This window comes from Alosa pseudoharengus, unplaced genomic scaffold (genome assembly GCF_046254945.1).
Source record: "Alosa pseudoharengus isolate Yale_2024_CS ecotype anadromous, Long Island Sound unplaced genomic scaffold, YU_APseudo_1.1 YU_APseudo_1.1_scf_8, whole genome shotgun sequence".
NCBI lineage: Eukaryota > Metazoa > Chordata > Actinopteri > Clupeiformes > Clupeidae > Alosa > Alosa pseudoharengus.
Genome location: NW_027468870.1, coordinates 39,775,964 through 39,793,175, shown reverse-complemented (window position 1 = coordinate 39,793,175; position 17,212 = coordinate 39,775,964). Strand labels below are relative to the sequence as shown.

General features: G+C 39.5%; 1 protein-coding gene across 4 annotated transcripts in view; it reads right to left on the bottom strand.

Moving 5' to 3' along the window:
• Nucleotides 1-14,586: 14,586 nt before the first annotated feature.
• Nucleotides 14,587-17,212, bottom strand: part of atxn3 (ataxin 3) — a 58,822-nt gene continuing 56,196 nt past the window's right edge. The window contains exon 11 of one of the 4 annotated variants that reach the window (XM_076274628.1): nt 14,587-15,830. In XM_076274628.1, coding sequence (XP_076130743.1) covers nt 15,820-15,830 — 11 coding nt within the window. In that variant the 3' untranslated portion in view covers nt 14,587-15,819. Of the gene's footprint in view, nt 15,831-15,851; nt 16,791-17,212 lie in introns of those variants that run through there. The other 3 variants (XM_076274627.1, XM_076274626.1, XM_076274629.1) reach the window with 3 other exon arrangements.

The window sequence follows — 17,212 nt, the reverse complement described above, 5'->3', positions numbered from 1 at the left end:
ATCCCTGCACACACACACACACAACCTTATGTTGTCCTCATCCAGCAACTGAACACAGTTGTATAGCATTTAAAGCACCATCAGTTTAGGAAAAACCTGCGCTGCACTGTGGATGTCAATTCTGATGTAAACTCAAGTCGCTGTAGGCTATTTGTGGAGGTTTCTTTATTTGGTAGGCTAAGTGAAATCCGCATTTTCCTCTCGAGTTAAACGCTTGCCAAGGCTATTCTATTTCGCAATAGGCGAAAAAGAGCAGAGATGTCCATTTAAATTGTAGGCTAGCCTAATGCACTCTAGCGTGTTTTAAATCCGAAATAAGGAGGACTGTGAGGAGGCTGCTATTAACTGTAAAGAATGCATCTAGAAGCGTGTAACTGCAGTCGTTCATTCAAGATCAACAGAGTAACGCAAGTAACAAACTCATTTAAATTTCAGTAATTGTAATTCCGTTACTTGATTTACAAAAATACTTTGTTACATGCTCGTTACCACTAAAAGTAGTGGAATTACAGTAACACGTTAGGCCTACTTTGTACTTACTTTGTAACTCGTTACTCCCAACACTGGTAAGGACCCTATTCATACTGCAGACGTGTGGTGCTATTTTGAGCATTATTAGTGGTTAAAAAATGGCGGTTTGAATACATTTAGCGAATGGCCCTTGTGCCTGATAAACAAGTTTTAAGTCAAGTCAAGTCAAGTCTGTTTTATTTTTAAAGCGCATTTAACAACCCAAAGCGCTCCAACAAACAAGACACATAACAAGACAAACGATGCCAGATGGAGCGGCGTAGTCGCCAGCGTGCCCATGACATCGAGACATGACAAATACATTTAAAAAATAACAAATACAAAAAATGCGGCGTAGTCGCCAGCGTACCCGTGACACCAAGACATACAAGACAGACAACAAAACAAATAAACAAATAAAAAGTGAAAAAAAAGAAAATATATTTAAAAAGGGGAAAGGTGATGTTAAAATTAGTCCAATTTCCAAACCAGCTGAAAATGTCCAAGGGCAATGATGATCTGTGAAAACTGCACAGTGTGTTCACAACCGATATGCCAACAAAGTTCTTTAACGTTAGCAAATGATCAACCTGGTGAATTCACAGGCAGTCTGGAGATCACGTTAACGTTAGGCCTTGTAGACTGCAGTCTGGAGATCACTGGAAGCACAGTCTGAAGTAGTGGGCGATCGTGTAGATCCGCAACTCGGTGGACTTCTGACCGTCTGTTACTCCGTGAGACTGCAGCTCCTCACCGCTAGGCTAACGTTAGTCTGCAGTTGGCATGGCAGCTCGCAGGTCAGCAACAGCTCGGCGGCCACGGCAGATCTTTCGCAGAGTAGCTAGCCTAGGTCCAGCTGTCCTGAGAGATCCCCTCGACCAGACAGTGAAGTGCACCGTTCACGGATGGATGGAAGGATGTCAGAGGCCCAGTTAGTCTGCAGTTGGCATGGCAGCTCTCAGGTCAGCAACAGCTCGGCGGCCACGGCAGATCTCCCGCAGAGTAGCCCAGGTCCAGCTGTCCCGAGAGATCCCCTCGACCAGGCAGCACCGCTCACGGATGGATGGAAGGATGTCCGATGCCCAGCTCCTTTAAGGAGTACGGTAAAGCGCAGCTCAGCTAGCACAATGCTAACTGACATAGCAATTGGGCCATAACAACCACAACTTTTATTAGTTATTTAGCTAGATATTAGGGGTGGAACGGTACATGTATTCGTATTGAACCGAAACGGTATGGGCGTCACGGTTCGGTGCACAAATTTACACATAGAATAAACGGTATAAAAATAAATAAAACTTGCGTGCAATTTAATTAATGTAATACGGAACTACTGTTATACGCGGGTTCTTTAGGGACACCTAATCTGTAGCCCTGCCTTAGCTCTGAATCGCTGGTTGGCGCTTATGTAGCCAAGCTCCGCCTATGTAGGCTAGCCTATGCAGTTTTTTGTCAGGTCGATGGTCCAGTGCAGTAAGTGAGTCAGAAATAACAGCACAAATATGGTGACTGGTGGCGACCAGAGATGTAAAAGTCCGGCTTCAGAAAGTAAAAGTCCTTCCATGTATTTGTTCTACCTGTGTGATTAACTAATTAGCTGATCTACCTGGCTTAAGAATCTGTGCTGATTAGAATCAGCTAATTAATGAATGGTTGGAACAAAAATGTGGCAGGACTTTTACACCTCTGGTGGCGACCCACAAGAACAAGAGGACCCGCCGGCCTCTTTGAGATTGCAAGTTTGGGAAAACTTCGGTTTCCCAGTCAGCTACAGTAGCACAGACGAGAGAGTGGTGGATAAGTTATTAGGAGTTGCTAGGTTACGGGGACGCTGGCGAGACACGCCGCTCCGTCTGGCATCATGTTTTTGTTTGTTTTTATGTAATGTTTGTAATTTTATGTAATGTCATGTTCATTTTTTGTATTGATTTGTGTAGTTAAATGTATTCTCTCTTTATTTACGTTATTTTTGATATTTTTCGTGTTATTCTTAGTCCCTTTTAACGTTACTGCTTCCAAGTCGGCTGATGTCGTTAACGTTGGTCCATTGGGAGCTTGCTATGGCTAACGTTAGCTTTTGCCCTGGACTGACATCCTTCCATCCATCCATCCATCCGTGAGCGGTGCTGCACTTCACTGTCTGGTCGAGGAGATTTCTTGGGACAGCTGCACCTAGAGGCTACTCTGTGAAAGATCTACCGCGGCCGCCGAGCTGCTGCAGACCTGAAGAACTGCAATCTCTCGGAGCATCAAACTGTCGCTGTCATAAGTCCACCGAGTTGCTGATCTGCAAGATCGCCCACGACTTCAGACGGTTATGCCAGAGAGGGTTAAAGCGGAGCATCAAGGAACTTTGGTTATGCTTCCAGTGATCTAGACTGCAGTCTAACTGTTACAAGTAGGGCCTACTAACGTCACTGAAGGCCTGTTAACGTTAAATCCTCCGGGTTGGTCTGAAGACACAGCTGTAGCTACGCCATATCATTGCCATTGGACTGAGTTGGACTAAGTTAACACAGACTTTTCTTTATTTTCATTTCTTATTTATTTATTTATTTTATGACTTGTTAATTTGTGTTTGTTGTCTGTCTTGTACAGTATGTCTACCGTTAGGTGTCTCGGGTAGGCTGGCGATTACGGCGCTCCATCAGGCATCTTTTGTCTTGTGCATCAATTGTTATTTTGTAAATTTGTTTGTTTGTCTTGATGTCACGGGAACGCTGGCGACTACGCCGCTCCGTCCGGCATCTTTTGTCTTACGCATAAATGTCTAGTGTGTAAAGCGACCTTGGGTGCTTTGAAAGGCGCTATGTAACAAATAAAATGTATTATTATTATTATTATAAGGCGAAGACTTTGTGTCGGCGTTGCTCAGCAGTTGCTGAGTATGCGAGTGGTAATACATCTAACATGCTAATGTAATAGAGGCGAATTGAGCTAGCATGCTATTTGCGCTTGTAAATCCTCACACCCCTAATCTTAAGAATGCTTTTAACCCATGAGTTGGAAGCCTGGGCTTTTAGCTCAGTGGTTAGAGCGTTCGACTCCCATGCAAGTGTGTGTTGAGGTGGCAGGTTCGAGGCCTGTGAGTAGCGAACAAACCGACCTCCGTTACACTAACGCATATCCGACGCCATCACCCAGATGTGCCAATTAGTGGAACGAAAACTGTTCAACTCCGCCTCCCTACAGAGCTTAAAGCGGCAGTTGGCAAGATTATTTTGATCATATTCATTGAAACCAACACTATGCTTCGACAGAACAACATAAATCAGTTGGTTTTAGAAAAAAAAACGCATTTCTACCTCCAGCTAGAGCCTGTTATTTGTTTTGCAAAAATCCACAGCTCCCGGTTCTTCTGGTCCAATCAGAGCAGGGCTGTGTGAGATCTGACTGTCAATCACAGTCTGGTGCAACTCCATGAGAGGATGCTCGGTGGTAGTGGGGGAAAATTTAGGTAAGTCCCCTCAATCTGTCAGACTTGCCAACTGCAGCTTTAACCAGCCATTAGATCTAACAAATAGGGCCAAAAAGCACTGAAGCAATAGGAATTTACATGTCATCTTCAATGCGCCCACTCGTAGAGGAACCTGGCTTCAAGTATTTGCTGTATGTACTCGAACTTCGTAACAACATGCCATCCCGTCCACATATGAAGCAAATTATAGTCTCAATATACAACTGAACACGGACGTTGATGGAGCACGAGTTAGCCTATCAGCTGCACCCTCCGTTTCACTAATGACTGATGGTTGGACTTCTCGTGCTACGGTGACTGCTAGGTACTACAGGATCTCACTGTGACTGCTCATTTTATTGTGGGAAATGAAAGCATCAGTCTTACAGACGCGGCCCCTGTATGAACAGCACACAAGCACTCACCTAGCTGAGAAGCTTGAATTTCCCCTTGGGGATCAAGTATCTATCTATCTACAGGAGGTCGAGGCAGAGTGGAAATTAGAGAGGCCTGGAGCAACTATTTCAGTGACCACAGACAATGTTTTTATAATATTGATTGAATGGACATTATTAAGTGTGCTTGCAAAGCAGCACACTTATTGTTCTTCTTAAGTTTTCTTATTAGGGGTCCGAGCAGCGTAGCTGCAGGAACCCTATTGTTTCTGTACCGTTCATTTTTTGGCCAAAAATCTGTAAAAGTCATACTGCAGCCTAAACCGTAACTCCAAAACTCTTGAAATTTTCAGGTTTGGTTACCAGTACCCCCCTCTACCCATAACCCAAAATTTGGGGTACTGCACCCAAAGGTGGCGCTATTGAAAAAAAAAGTTAATTATGCTTATTTCTCCTTACCAGATTCACCTAGACTCAAAATTCTTTCAGAATATTAATCTCTAAACTCAGATGCATCTTTTTGGCCCTGGTCTTATGGTCTACAAATGTTTACTTTTTCCACAATTTCATGGAAAAGCCAAACATTATAAAAAGTTTCACACTCTTCAAAAATAATCGAATCTTCACCAAAATTCTCACAGACAATGTTTAGACCAAGCCTCACAAAAGTTATCGCTCAGAATTTTGATATTTTGTTCCATTTCAGAGATATAGGCCAATAAAGTTAGACCACTTAGGCCTTTTTTCCTAGATCACCTATATTTCTATAAACCGTAAGTCCTAGAAACTTGACATTTTCAAGTATTGTTACCAGTACCCCCCACTACCCATAACCCAAATTTGGGGTACTGCACCCAAAGGTGGCGCTCTTGTCAAAAAACGCTTATTTCTCCTTACCAGATTCACCTAGACTCAAAATTCTTTCATCATATTAATCTCTACATTTTAGATGCATCTTTTTCACCCTGGTCTTATGCTCTAAAAATGTTTACTTTTGCCACAATTTCAGAGAAAAGCCAAACATCATAAAAAGTTTCACAGGCTTCAAAAATTATCAAATCTTCACCAAAATTCTCACAGACAATGTTTAGACAAAGCCTCACAAAAGTTATCAAAAGAATTTGGATACGTTGTTCCATTTCAGAGATATAGGCCAATAAAGTTCGACCACTCAGCCCATTTTTCCTATATCACCTATATTCCTATATGAGTAATTTTTTTTTCTTGGATAACAACCATACAACCATCATTAGGTGGATACCATTAACAGTGCACATTTTCAGATATGTACTCTTTTTTATAAAGCCCTTAATTCTATTGTCAAATGTATGCTAGGAATTTTCTTGATGTTGTGTGTTTGCCAACACACATTTTCACCATTTGAATGTGACTGCTCAATGTGTATGATTGTCAGTGGCTGAGTGGGATAATGCCTAGTGCTGGTGTTTGTTAGGTTGAGAGTTCGAATCCTGCTAGAGCTTTAGGCTCAAGATGCACATGCTATTGGTTATTGAAGATTCACACTATTGAACAGCACCTGAATGACATCAGACAATTAACATTCACACTCATTAGTTGCCAAGAATCAGAATGCCGACACACTCTATGACATATAGGGGAACTTCTTTGTTTACTATTTTTCCTTCATCATTAAGTCTATCATATTTATATTTCATCCATTACTGTTCTTCTCTATAAATGTCTAATTGCCCCAGAATATCCAAAAGTTTTCAGGTGTACTCTTTCAGGAAAGCCCTTCATTTTATTGTCAAATGTATACTTGGAGTTTTTCTTGTGTGTTTACCAACACACATTTTCACCATTTGAATGTGACTGCTGAATGTGTATGATTGTCAGTGGCAGAGTGGGATAATGTCTAGTGCTGGTGTTTGTTAGGTTGAGAGTTCGAATCCTGCTAGAGCTTTAGGCTCAAGATGCACATGCTATTGGTTATTGAAGATTCACACTATTGAACAGCACCTGAATGACATCAGACAATTAACATTCACACTCATTAGTTGCCAAGAATCAGAATGCCGACACACTCTATGACATATAGGGGAACTTCTTTGTTTACTATTTTTCCTTCATCATTAAGTCTATCATATTTATATTTCATCCATTACTGTTCTTCTCTATAAATGTCTATTTGCCCCAGAATATCCAAAAGTTTTCAGGTGTATTTTTTCAGGAAAGCCCTTCATTTTATCGTCAAATATATACTTGGAGTTTTTCTTGTGTGTTTACCAACACACATTTTCACCATGTGAATGTGACTACCCAATATGTAGGATTGTCAGTGGCTCAGTGGGATAATGCCTAGTGCTGGTGTTTGTTAGGTTGAGGGTTGAGGGTTCGAATCCCCGGTAGTGCTTTAGGCTCTAGCTCGAATACTATTGGTTATTGAAGATTCACACCATTGAACAGCACCTGAATGACATCAGGCAATCAACATTCACACTCATCAGTTGCCAAGAATCAGAATGCCGAGACACTCTATGACATTCAGGGGAACTTCTTTGTTTACTATTTTTCCTTCATCATTAAGTCTATCATATTTATATTTCATCCATTACTGTTCTTCTCTATAAATGTCTAATTGCCCCAGAATATCCAAAAGTTTTCAGGTGTACTCTTTCAGGAAAGCCCTTAATTTTATTGTCAAATGTATACTTGGAGTTTTTCTTGTGTGTTTACCAACACACATTTTCACCATGTGAATGTGACTGCCTAATATGTCGGATTGTTAGTGGCTCAGAGGGATAATGCCTAGTGCTGGTGTTTGTTAGGTTGAGAGTTCGAATCCTGCTAGAGCTTTAGGCTCAAGATGCACATGCTATTGGTTATTGAAGAGTCACACCATTGAACAGCACCTGAATGACATCAGGCAATCAACATTCACACTCATTAGTTGCCAAGAATCAGAATGCCGACACACTCGAAGACATATAGGGGAACTTCTTTGTTTACTATTTTTCCTTCATCATTAAGTCTATCATATTTATATTTCATCCATTACTTCTTCTCTACAAATGTCTAATTGTCCCAGAATTTCCAAACGTTTTCAGGTGTTCTCTTTCAGGAAAGCCCTTCATTTTATTGTAAAATGTATACTTGGAGTTTTTCTTGTGTGTTTACCAATACACATTTTCACCATGTGAATGTGACTGGCAAAGATGTAGGATTGACAGTGGCTTAGTGGGATAATGCCTTGTACTGGTCATCCTTATGTTGAGTGTTCAAATCCCACCTGAAGCATTAGTGTTAAAATACTGTTGGGTTGTGGAGGTTAGCATACTAGAATAGAATGCTGTTGGGTTGTGGAGGTTAGCACACTATAACATTACAGCATTACAGCTACTTGTCAATATGGACTTGTAGTGCAAGGCAAGTATAACTGTATAATTATACGCTGTTTATCTTATTGACTCCGACACAGAACCCACCACCACAAATACAATTCAATTCTGTGGGAAACACTGCCTTCCATTATCAAACCCTTCATCTTATCCACAACAAATAAATAGTCCTGTAGAATCAAGTATTGTTAGAATACTGTTGGGTTGTGGAGGTTAGCACACTATAATGTTACAGCACAGGGTAATCCTAATTTTATGCATCAAATTTATTCCAATCCAACTCAAAAGTTTTGAACGACACAAAGTGAAGGTTTTATCCAGATCAAAACCAAGAATAGATTATGTGATCTAATCCAATTTCAGGATCCTTGTTTCCCTTTGAACAACCCATTTTCAAGATTTGATCCAATCCGATAGCTGAAATCCGGTAACTGAAATCCGATAACCGAAATCCGATCACGTTTCTTTTGAACAATTGTGCCCAAACAATCAAAGCATATGTAAAACTAAAAAGCTATGCCATCATGTTCGTTTTGCTCGGACCCCGTAAATCACCGCTTGCGGTTATATTTAATATTATTATTATTATTCCCGTCTCCCTAATTTTTTTCCAGCTGCTGTGCCTAGGCCCTTTGAGACAGAGACACCGTTCCAACTTTAAAACGTCCGGGCAGTACCGGTGTAACTTGCTCGAGAAGATGACGTCAAGTGGGCGTGTTGTTCGTCCGCCATATTGGATTGAATAGAAAGCGAAACTAAATTTTCACAGGTCACAAATTTGGTCCGAACGCCACGAAACTTGAAGTACATTATCATTGGACCAAGCCTCACAAAAGTTACTAGAAGGATTTTTGATTTTCGAAAGCGTTTGCCCGTCACAGCCAAACGAAATCGGCGGCGAAGCTCCGAAACAGGAAGTCGTCCATATCTCAGGAACACTGTCACATATTGATACCAAATTTTGTATATGAACTGGGGACTCCAATGTGAGGGTGGATAAGCTAAAAAAAAAAAAGAAATATTCCAAAAGTTTCCATCATTTGGCAAACCACCCACAGGTATTTCGTAACTCTGACCATTCCCCTTTTCACCATTCACCTTATATCACAATGCCTTCCAAGTATGCTCAATGTCTCTGGGCAGCCACGATGTCTCCGGGCAACCTTGCCCAATCATGAAATCCTTGCTCTGCCATGGGATAGTATGGACTTACCAACTGAAATAGCAAGGAGAACAGTAGCTATATATAGCTTACATAATAGAGTTGTTTTCACATTGACGGTATTCAAATAAAATTTTTCATTATTGTTAAATATCATGATGGGAGAGTATTATTAAACATGTTACAAGTATGCAAATGCATATGTTTACGGGCATTTAGGTTTTACTGTGTTGTTTTGTTGTAAAGACATGCAAGGCATTCTGGGCCGTAATGAAAAGTGGTCGGCAGCACTCCATAGGCTACGTATTAATATGAATAGGTGTTTCTGTAAACCTAGGGACAATAAACAGCTATCTCTGTTACAAAAACGAGCTGGTAATCACTCATTGAAGAGGGAACTATGATAAAAAGATTGTTTTCCTAAAAGCATGGAGTTGACGAAAGAATAAGCAAGCAATGTCACTTTAATGTTAAATAGCCTAACGCTAGGTTGGCAACGTTGTATTACATTTCACTAAATACGTGTGAGCTTCACAAGTAAGGAAGGTGCAAATATTATGTAATTTATCATGGGAAACCTCCCGGGGCCCGTCGCTACCCCCGCAATGCAATTGCTGGAAAATTCTATACAGGTCCTTTCTGACTACCGGCGTGCCTTTGACCAGGCCAAGGCTACAACGCAGACGCTCACAAATTAATTGGGGGTTCAGAGTACATTTGAAAATGTTAGAGCACGGAGAGTGAAGCGAACTATCGGAAGATGAGCGCTTAACCGATGCAGAGAAATTCTTCAAAGTGCAGGTATTTAATGCAACTCTGGACATCATAATCAGTCAGCTCTCCCAACGATTTGCAAGTATGCGGGAAACTTGTCATTTTTGAGTCTTTACGTCCTATGACCCTTCAACTCGCAGGTGATAATGAACTGAAAATACGAGAGCAAGAGCATTAAATATTGGGAACATCGTTAACGATTCAACGATGGCCTTCTTCTAATGGCCTAATTCACGCATATTGGGGATTGTATGCATATGAATGATTTTATTTGGTTTCTGCACGGTTAAATAAGTTAGGCTACATTAAGTTTTGTTTCTGCGCAGTGCGAGTTTTTAAGCAAGCAACGCTTGCAGTTTCAGCAGAGGGTTGAAGAAGCGCATTGAGCGCATTGAGTGTTCCCATAATTCCATGCGAGTTGATGTTAATGCAGTAATATTAGATTACCATGGCCTGCAGGCTGTTAATAAAATTATTTTTAATGTTTTCACATGTAATGCATCCTATGTAGTTGTGTGTTTTTATTTGAAATTGTAATATGTAATTACTAAACTACTTCGGTGCCTCAGGCCCTTTGTATAAACAATTGAAGTCACCCTTAATGTGTATTGCATGTATCAGATCTAATTCATCCTGGGCCAAATTATGTCGATATGGGCCCGCACAGTGCTCTCGCACCTGGGCCCATCATTGGTTTGTTACGCCACTGCGTAATGCCATGGTGATTTGATATGATATGAGATGCTAGCACTCGTAACTTCGTCACATGTAAATTGTAGGACTGTTACTATTTATTACTAACAGTAATTCACGAAGCACTTTAGCCCTAAAAGTAGTACCTACGTCTGTGACAGTTTAAGGGAACTTGCATTGTAGTCATAATTAAGGGATGCAATAACACCACCAACAACCAAAACTAGCCTACTCATTGTCAACATGTACATGAAATGTAAATTTTCAAATTAAAATGTTTTCTTTGCAAACGTAGGTATAGGCGTATGGTGACAGATTAAATTAATAATGCTGCTGTGTGAATCACGGTAAGCGTGAATGAAGTGGCCACTTCTTAATGGGACCCACTGTATGGAAGTGGGCTAAGTAAAATAGAGATGTTTTAAATAAGATAAGGTTAATCAGAATTCTACGATATGCCCGCTTGACAACGGCAGAGATAGAACTGGCCTTTGGCCATAGCAACCATCCATTTAGAACGACTGGCCTTCATGGCAACCAAAGATCTGAGCTGTGTTGCAATGTGAGGCAAAGTATAGAAAGGTGATGAAACATACAGAGACAGGTCAAGAAATATAGTGCAGTGTAGTGTTGTCACGATACCAAAATGATGACTTCGATACGATACCTGCCATAAATATCACGATGCTCGATACTAAAACGATACTACGGCGAAATCAGATATCTGGAGAAGAAAGGACTCATACCTCCTCCAAGTGTATGGAGTCATTTGTGTTGATGGTGTTGCAGGTCAATTCTGGGTTATAAACTTCTAAACTTCCTACACAATTATTCTTTTTTTATAGTCAGTAAAATAGTAGGCCTACTTTGTGTGATTAAGTCCTTTATTGTTTGTTATAGTTCATTTACATTGTGTTGTGTTTTGGCAATAAAGTAGCTTTAAATAGCCAAACTAGGCTAGATCAAGGTCAGTGTTAAAATCACTGAATGCTATGCAGAGAGGCCTAATCTTTAGGCCATCTGATGTACAGTAGGCTACCCTAGGCCTTCCCGTGTTCATGGGATTTCTTTGACAGTTGCAAAGGGGAAAATGTGAGGATAGTCTTCTTTGCGCCCAGTGTACAAGTACGAAGTTCCAACCACTCAGGTCTTCGTCAGACCATTACCTGTTGCAATATATCTGTGTGCATTCCTACATTACGTCTATTTCTTTGATAACATGATTTGCTACCACGTACTGTAACAATAAGCCGCTATTATTATTAGGACTCAACACGCTTGGTGGTATGCTGTTGGATTTAATTAGCGGTCTACATGCCATGACAAATATTACCAGTAGTACTGACCGAACATGAAATAGATCGTTTACAAGTTATGGTAATGTTATTCTGGCATAAACATTGCGCTTTCATTACGTTAGCACCCTATGATTACAGCTCGTTATGTCTCGTCAAAATGATTACAGCTCGTTATGTCTCGTCAAAATTCATTGATGAAGGAAGGTTCACTTTATCCCAGAGAACCATACTCGTTTCACTTAGGCTAGACTAAAACATAAGAGAAGAACCATGTAGTCGTGTTTTCTATAGCATATTCGTTAACCTGTCGTTCTTTGAACTCTTTAAAAATGTTGGGATATGTCTGCGAGGTGTTTAGCCAAGTTCCATGCGTAGCCTACTGCTTTTAAATGACTTTGAAACATATTTTACAAACGGGCCTCTGTGTACCTGATGGCTTGCCTTCACTATTCGCGATGTATCCGAAATAGTTGCAGATTTCACTGCACCTTTTGTTTAATCCACAAGGCCTAGAACTGTCGGCAAAGAACTATGTTGACGTTGGCTGCGCACTCACTCACAGAGCTGCCTGCTTGACACGCCCACTTGCCTAGATGTGTGCAAGGAGCAGTGAGAGCAGCAGTTCACACAGACACAGAACGTTATTATTTAAATAAAGTATCGATTCTAAAAACGTCTGAAATCGTATCGTTTTTTGCGTGAAGGCATCGTGATACCTTTTTAGTATCGATACACCGTGCAACACTAGTGCAGTGTAGACAGTAGTATACAGTTGATTTACAGACGGTGGTTTAGATTAATATGAAGTATTCCTTTATTCTGAGATGGGCTACATAGGCTCTCAAAACAACCCCAGGCTCACAAAACAATCCCAAACAGACATAAGGTCTTTATAGAGCAAATCTATATTGATTATTTGTCAAATAAACCAGTAAAACATAATTTGTGGGATGGAATATATAACATTCACACTCATAGCTCATATTTTTTTTAAAATAAATCAGTGAAAAAGTATCCTGACAAACAAGCAGCTTTTTAATGCCTTGGTCATATTTCATAATTTCCATTCCTCTGTAGGTTACCTGATAGCCCAGTTTGAGAGGCGCAAGACGCGTGACATTATTTATTTTTTGCAGCCAATCACTGCTGTCATTTTATTTTATTGATTTGATCTCAGTCATAGAAGCTAAATTCGAAGGCAAGCCAAAGGTAAAATCCAACGAATCGCATTCAACCCGCAAGCCAATAGTTGAATAGCCCTCTCCTAGAGCTTTTGAGATATTGCCACTGCTCCAACATTGAAAGGCACTGTTACAATGCCTGGATCAAGCCAGGTTCAGCATAGCGTATGCCACTGTCCGCTCACGTTGCTGACCGGACCAGGGCAAGCTAACTTTCGCAGTTCCCGCCGGAAATGCAGTCTAGTTGTTTATTATTGCTTTTTCTCTCATTTTCATTCCTTATTTTATTAGGCTATTGATTGATTTGACATTGTTGTTTATTATTGCTGTTCTCCTTATTATAGTTTGACCAACATTCTAATCTGTTCCCTGTTAAGGCCGCACAAAAAACACTGGCAGTCAACCAGGTATCTCGATTACTAGGAAAAATCAGAACGATTTTTACTTTTTTCCATCGTAGCACGGCGGCTGCGTATGTTTGAGTGTAAACAGGTGATCCTCGACTTGCCAAAACACTGCCTCATACATGTGTCGACACCCTGGAATTTTAGCTACGAAATGGTTAAGCACTATCCGGAACAGCAAGTTGCCATTTACTCTGCATTAACAGATAAGTCAGTAAAGAACAAGGACGCCTCACATCTGTCAGATCAGGAGATGAGCATCGCAGAGAGTGTGGTTAAGATAATGAGACCTTTGAAGACCATCACTACAATGTTGAGCACTGAAACAACACCGTCGGTTTCAATGATCCTACCCCTCAAAACAATGATAATGAAGTCTATGGGACGAAATGATGACGATGCAACGATCAGAGAGAACATGCAAATCCGATACATTGACCCAGATCTCCAAGATTTCTTTAATAAATGCACTGCATTGGACCCCAGGTTCAAATCGCTCCCTCACTTTGATCTTGCCTGTCACCATAACGTCTTTGAAGATCTCATCACAGAAGTTCTGAGCAGAACAGAGCAGGTATGTATTTAATGCTAAGGTTTCTTTTTTTTATTATTTGATTGTTTTTTCCTCACTTCTGTCATGTCTTAACATATTGTTGTTACAGTGTTCACTGATAAAACCCAATCATTTACAGTTGTCTTTGTTGTATAATATTGCAGACTGAGACTGTCTATCCTGGCAATTCCTTGGAATTACATTTCTAGTTTATTATGTTATTATCGCTTTATGTTATGTTCATTTCTGTTCATTCATCCCCCGACTAAAAAAATTGTTATAATCTAAGCCTTGGCGTTTCTAACACCATTCGGAAAAGTGAGATGCAAACTCTAAAAAATAATCCAATATGGCGGAGCTAACTCATTAGTTGTAGTATTGCAGTATTTCTGTATTAACAAATAAGTTCAAGGTTTGTGCCCTTATATTTTGTAAAAGTTAGCGAGAAGTACTATTAAAACTAAAAACCAAAAAATACATCTGAGCTCATGTACGATCTATCTGCCAGCCGCCTTTCTCCTGTGAAATTGCTGCTCTGTCGCTTCAAAAAAATGGAATGTTCGTGTTGGTTAATTAAATGCGGAGTGATTACTAGTGTTATAAAAGTTTGAGTGGGGATGTTCTGTCACATCACCACTCTTGATGACTAATGGAATGCCTCTTGTTCAATCAGCAATTAATAAATAGTTTAATCGGATCGAACTGTTGTATAAAACATTATAACTACACCTGTAGTGAATACAATTAAAACACCATTTTAGTTTTGAAATGTGTGATGCAAATATAATCAAGCACTTCACTTGGATAAAAGAATTTTAATTAGCAGAAACTGTATGGAGTTAATAGAAATGACATCAAGTACCACAAAATCATAAAAATAATGACAAACATTTGATTGTGACAAGTAGATGCATAAAGGAGAAAAAAAACATTGTAAATTTGAATTTAAAAATGGTATGACCTGTTGCATTTTATCAAGCTGCAATATCAAATACATAAAGCATTTCTTATCTGTTGCCATCTGTCAAGCTTTCCTGTGTTAAGTTGAGACCTTTTCTGTATTAACATCAAGTTCATCACATCTTTGTACTGTAGCTTGGTTAAATAAAGTTTACATGCAAGCCAACCCCGTGTTCACCACTTTTCTTCCTAAGTAGAATGCTACTTAGATAGATCTGCCTACTTGTATGCTTTGCCCTCCACCGTCATACCAAAAAAAAAGGGGGGGAAAAGCAGAAAAAAAAAAAAATTCAGAATTCTTTGTCAGAAAAACATATTTCTGTGATTAATCATAACAGAACCACACAGTTTGTTAGAAAATCAATCTTTCAAAATTCATCTGACAATCAATGCTAACCCCTATTTGGTCAAAATATATCTAAGCATCAATGCCAACCCCTCATTGGGAAGGTAACAGTTAACTGAATGGCTGACCGAACAGTAGAGAATGGAAGAGGGGTACTTTACATATTCCACAGTTGCCTCTTCAAGGTTCAACTCAGCTAACTCAACTACCTAAGACTGTGTTCACTTATATCTACTCATGAGAGAGGCCCCGGCAAAATGTCAAATGTTGAGCAAGGCCTCCCTCTATGCTTCCAAAATGAAATGGCTGAAGAAAGAATTTACTCAAACCAAGGACAAGACCATAAAAAATGACTGTAATAGGGAGGACAGCATAGCAGTACAGGTTTGAGGGACATAAGTGAATTTCCTGTCATGTTACACTAGGCTCTTTATACAGAAACAACTGGTTTTACTGAGACTTGAAAGGTCACCCCCGAAATTGGTTTGTCCATTCCAGCTCTGTTGTCCACCACAATCTGAGTATATTCAGCAGATAAAAAATTCTTCCACTGTGTAGAAGTCCATTTATCCATTCTTTCTTTCTTTCTTTTGCACACACAGGTTTAAATCAGAGCGAATCAGCTCCAAATTGCAAACATCAGTTCAGTAAAATAGGTGTAGTCATCAACCTAAGGCGTCAACCATAACTACAACCTCTTACGTCACTCCTTGGCATTTGGTCTCTGCTACTGGCCATCTAAACCGGAGAGGGCAGAAAAAAATATATAAATCTTACCAAATAGGACAGGAACGTATCTCAAAATGAACACATCTAAAAGAGTCATTCTGTGTCAAATCAGATAAAGTTGTTGTTGCATCGTCTCATATTTTGTTCAACCCTTGTCTATATCATGAATGGGTTCCAAAACAAAGGCCTGTAAAATATTTATGTTCAATTCCTATGTCTTCATCTGGGAAGCAATGCTTGGGCATTAATATCATTTAAAGTATTATTCATAGCCAGCCCAAACTTTGTAGGGTGGAAGACATACATGTTCTCAGTATGACTAAATCTTTACAAGTTTGTATAGACCCATGCTCATTGATTTTGTACAAGGGCATAGATTTGAAAAAAGAGTGCAAAAAGAGTTACATTACCGGTAGTATAAACTTGTTTTTGTACGCATTTGGTATCATACATTACTTTTTTCTTTACATATAATATTTATGACTGCTGCTAGCGCTAGGCTCCCTAAAAAACAAAAAATGCAGTTTTTGCTAAATAGCTATCTGAACCATTGCACCCAAGATGACAAAATTAAAATGAATGAAAATGTGGCTTAAATTGCCGAAATTAAATTTAAAACCACTCTTGTAATACTGTGATGTGTAGGCCTACCTTTATTTTCTTCAAATTACGTATACATTTTTAAAATACATCATATCTACTGTAATATCAGCTAATACCATTTCATAGAAACTGTAAAATGTAGTTTGCCCATACATTTGGAAATCCATTACCACCAATGTCAAAAAAATAAATTCCAGAGAAAACAACAGTGGACATGTTTATTAAGTATTTTACAATGGCTGTTGTATCTTGTTAAGAAATTCATTAAGAGAAATCAGGTTTCAGTGTCCCATGTCTAGTGATGTCTGGTGGATGCCAGTTTAAAGGTAGACCATCACTGTCCACTGTTCATTGAGGCCGGTCAACCTGTGAAAATAAAACCAACAATCAAACAGTGTTTAAAATCTATTTTATAAACCTGCAACAGAAATGAGGCCCCCCCAAAAACATGTCCGTGGTACATAGCATCAGGCCCGCACAGGAGTACGACACCGTCAAAATATAACCTCCATAATTTCCCCCATTCATTCTTTATGGCGAGTCTTAACAGTACACATGTAATACTCTTCTATTATAAACTTCTATTCAAGTCATATTTCTGGGACTTTCTGGGATAATTATTTCTATTTTTATTCACTCGTTCAAATGTTCATACAAAGAAAGTTCACACAGTTCTCACCACGTAAGTGAAAGTTAGAATGGTGGTCATTTCAGATGTTTTTGCCAGCACTTCATAAAATTCTCATAGTTTGAGAATTTCAAATTATTTGTAGGATATTGCTTGTTCA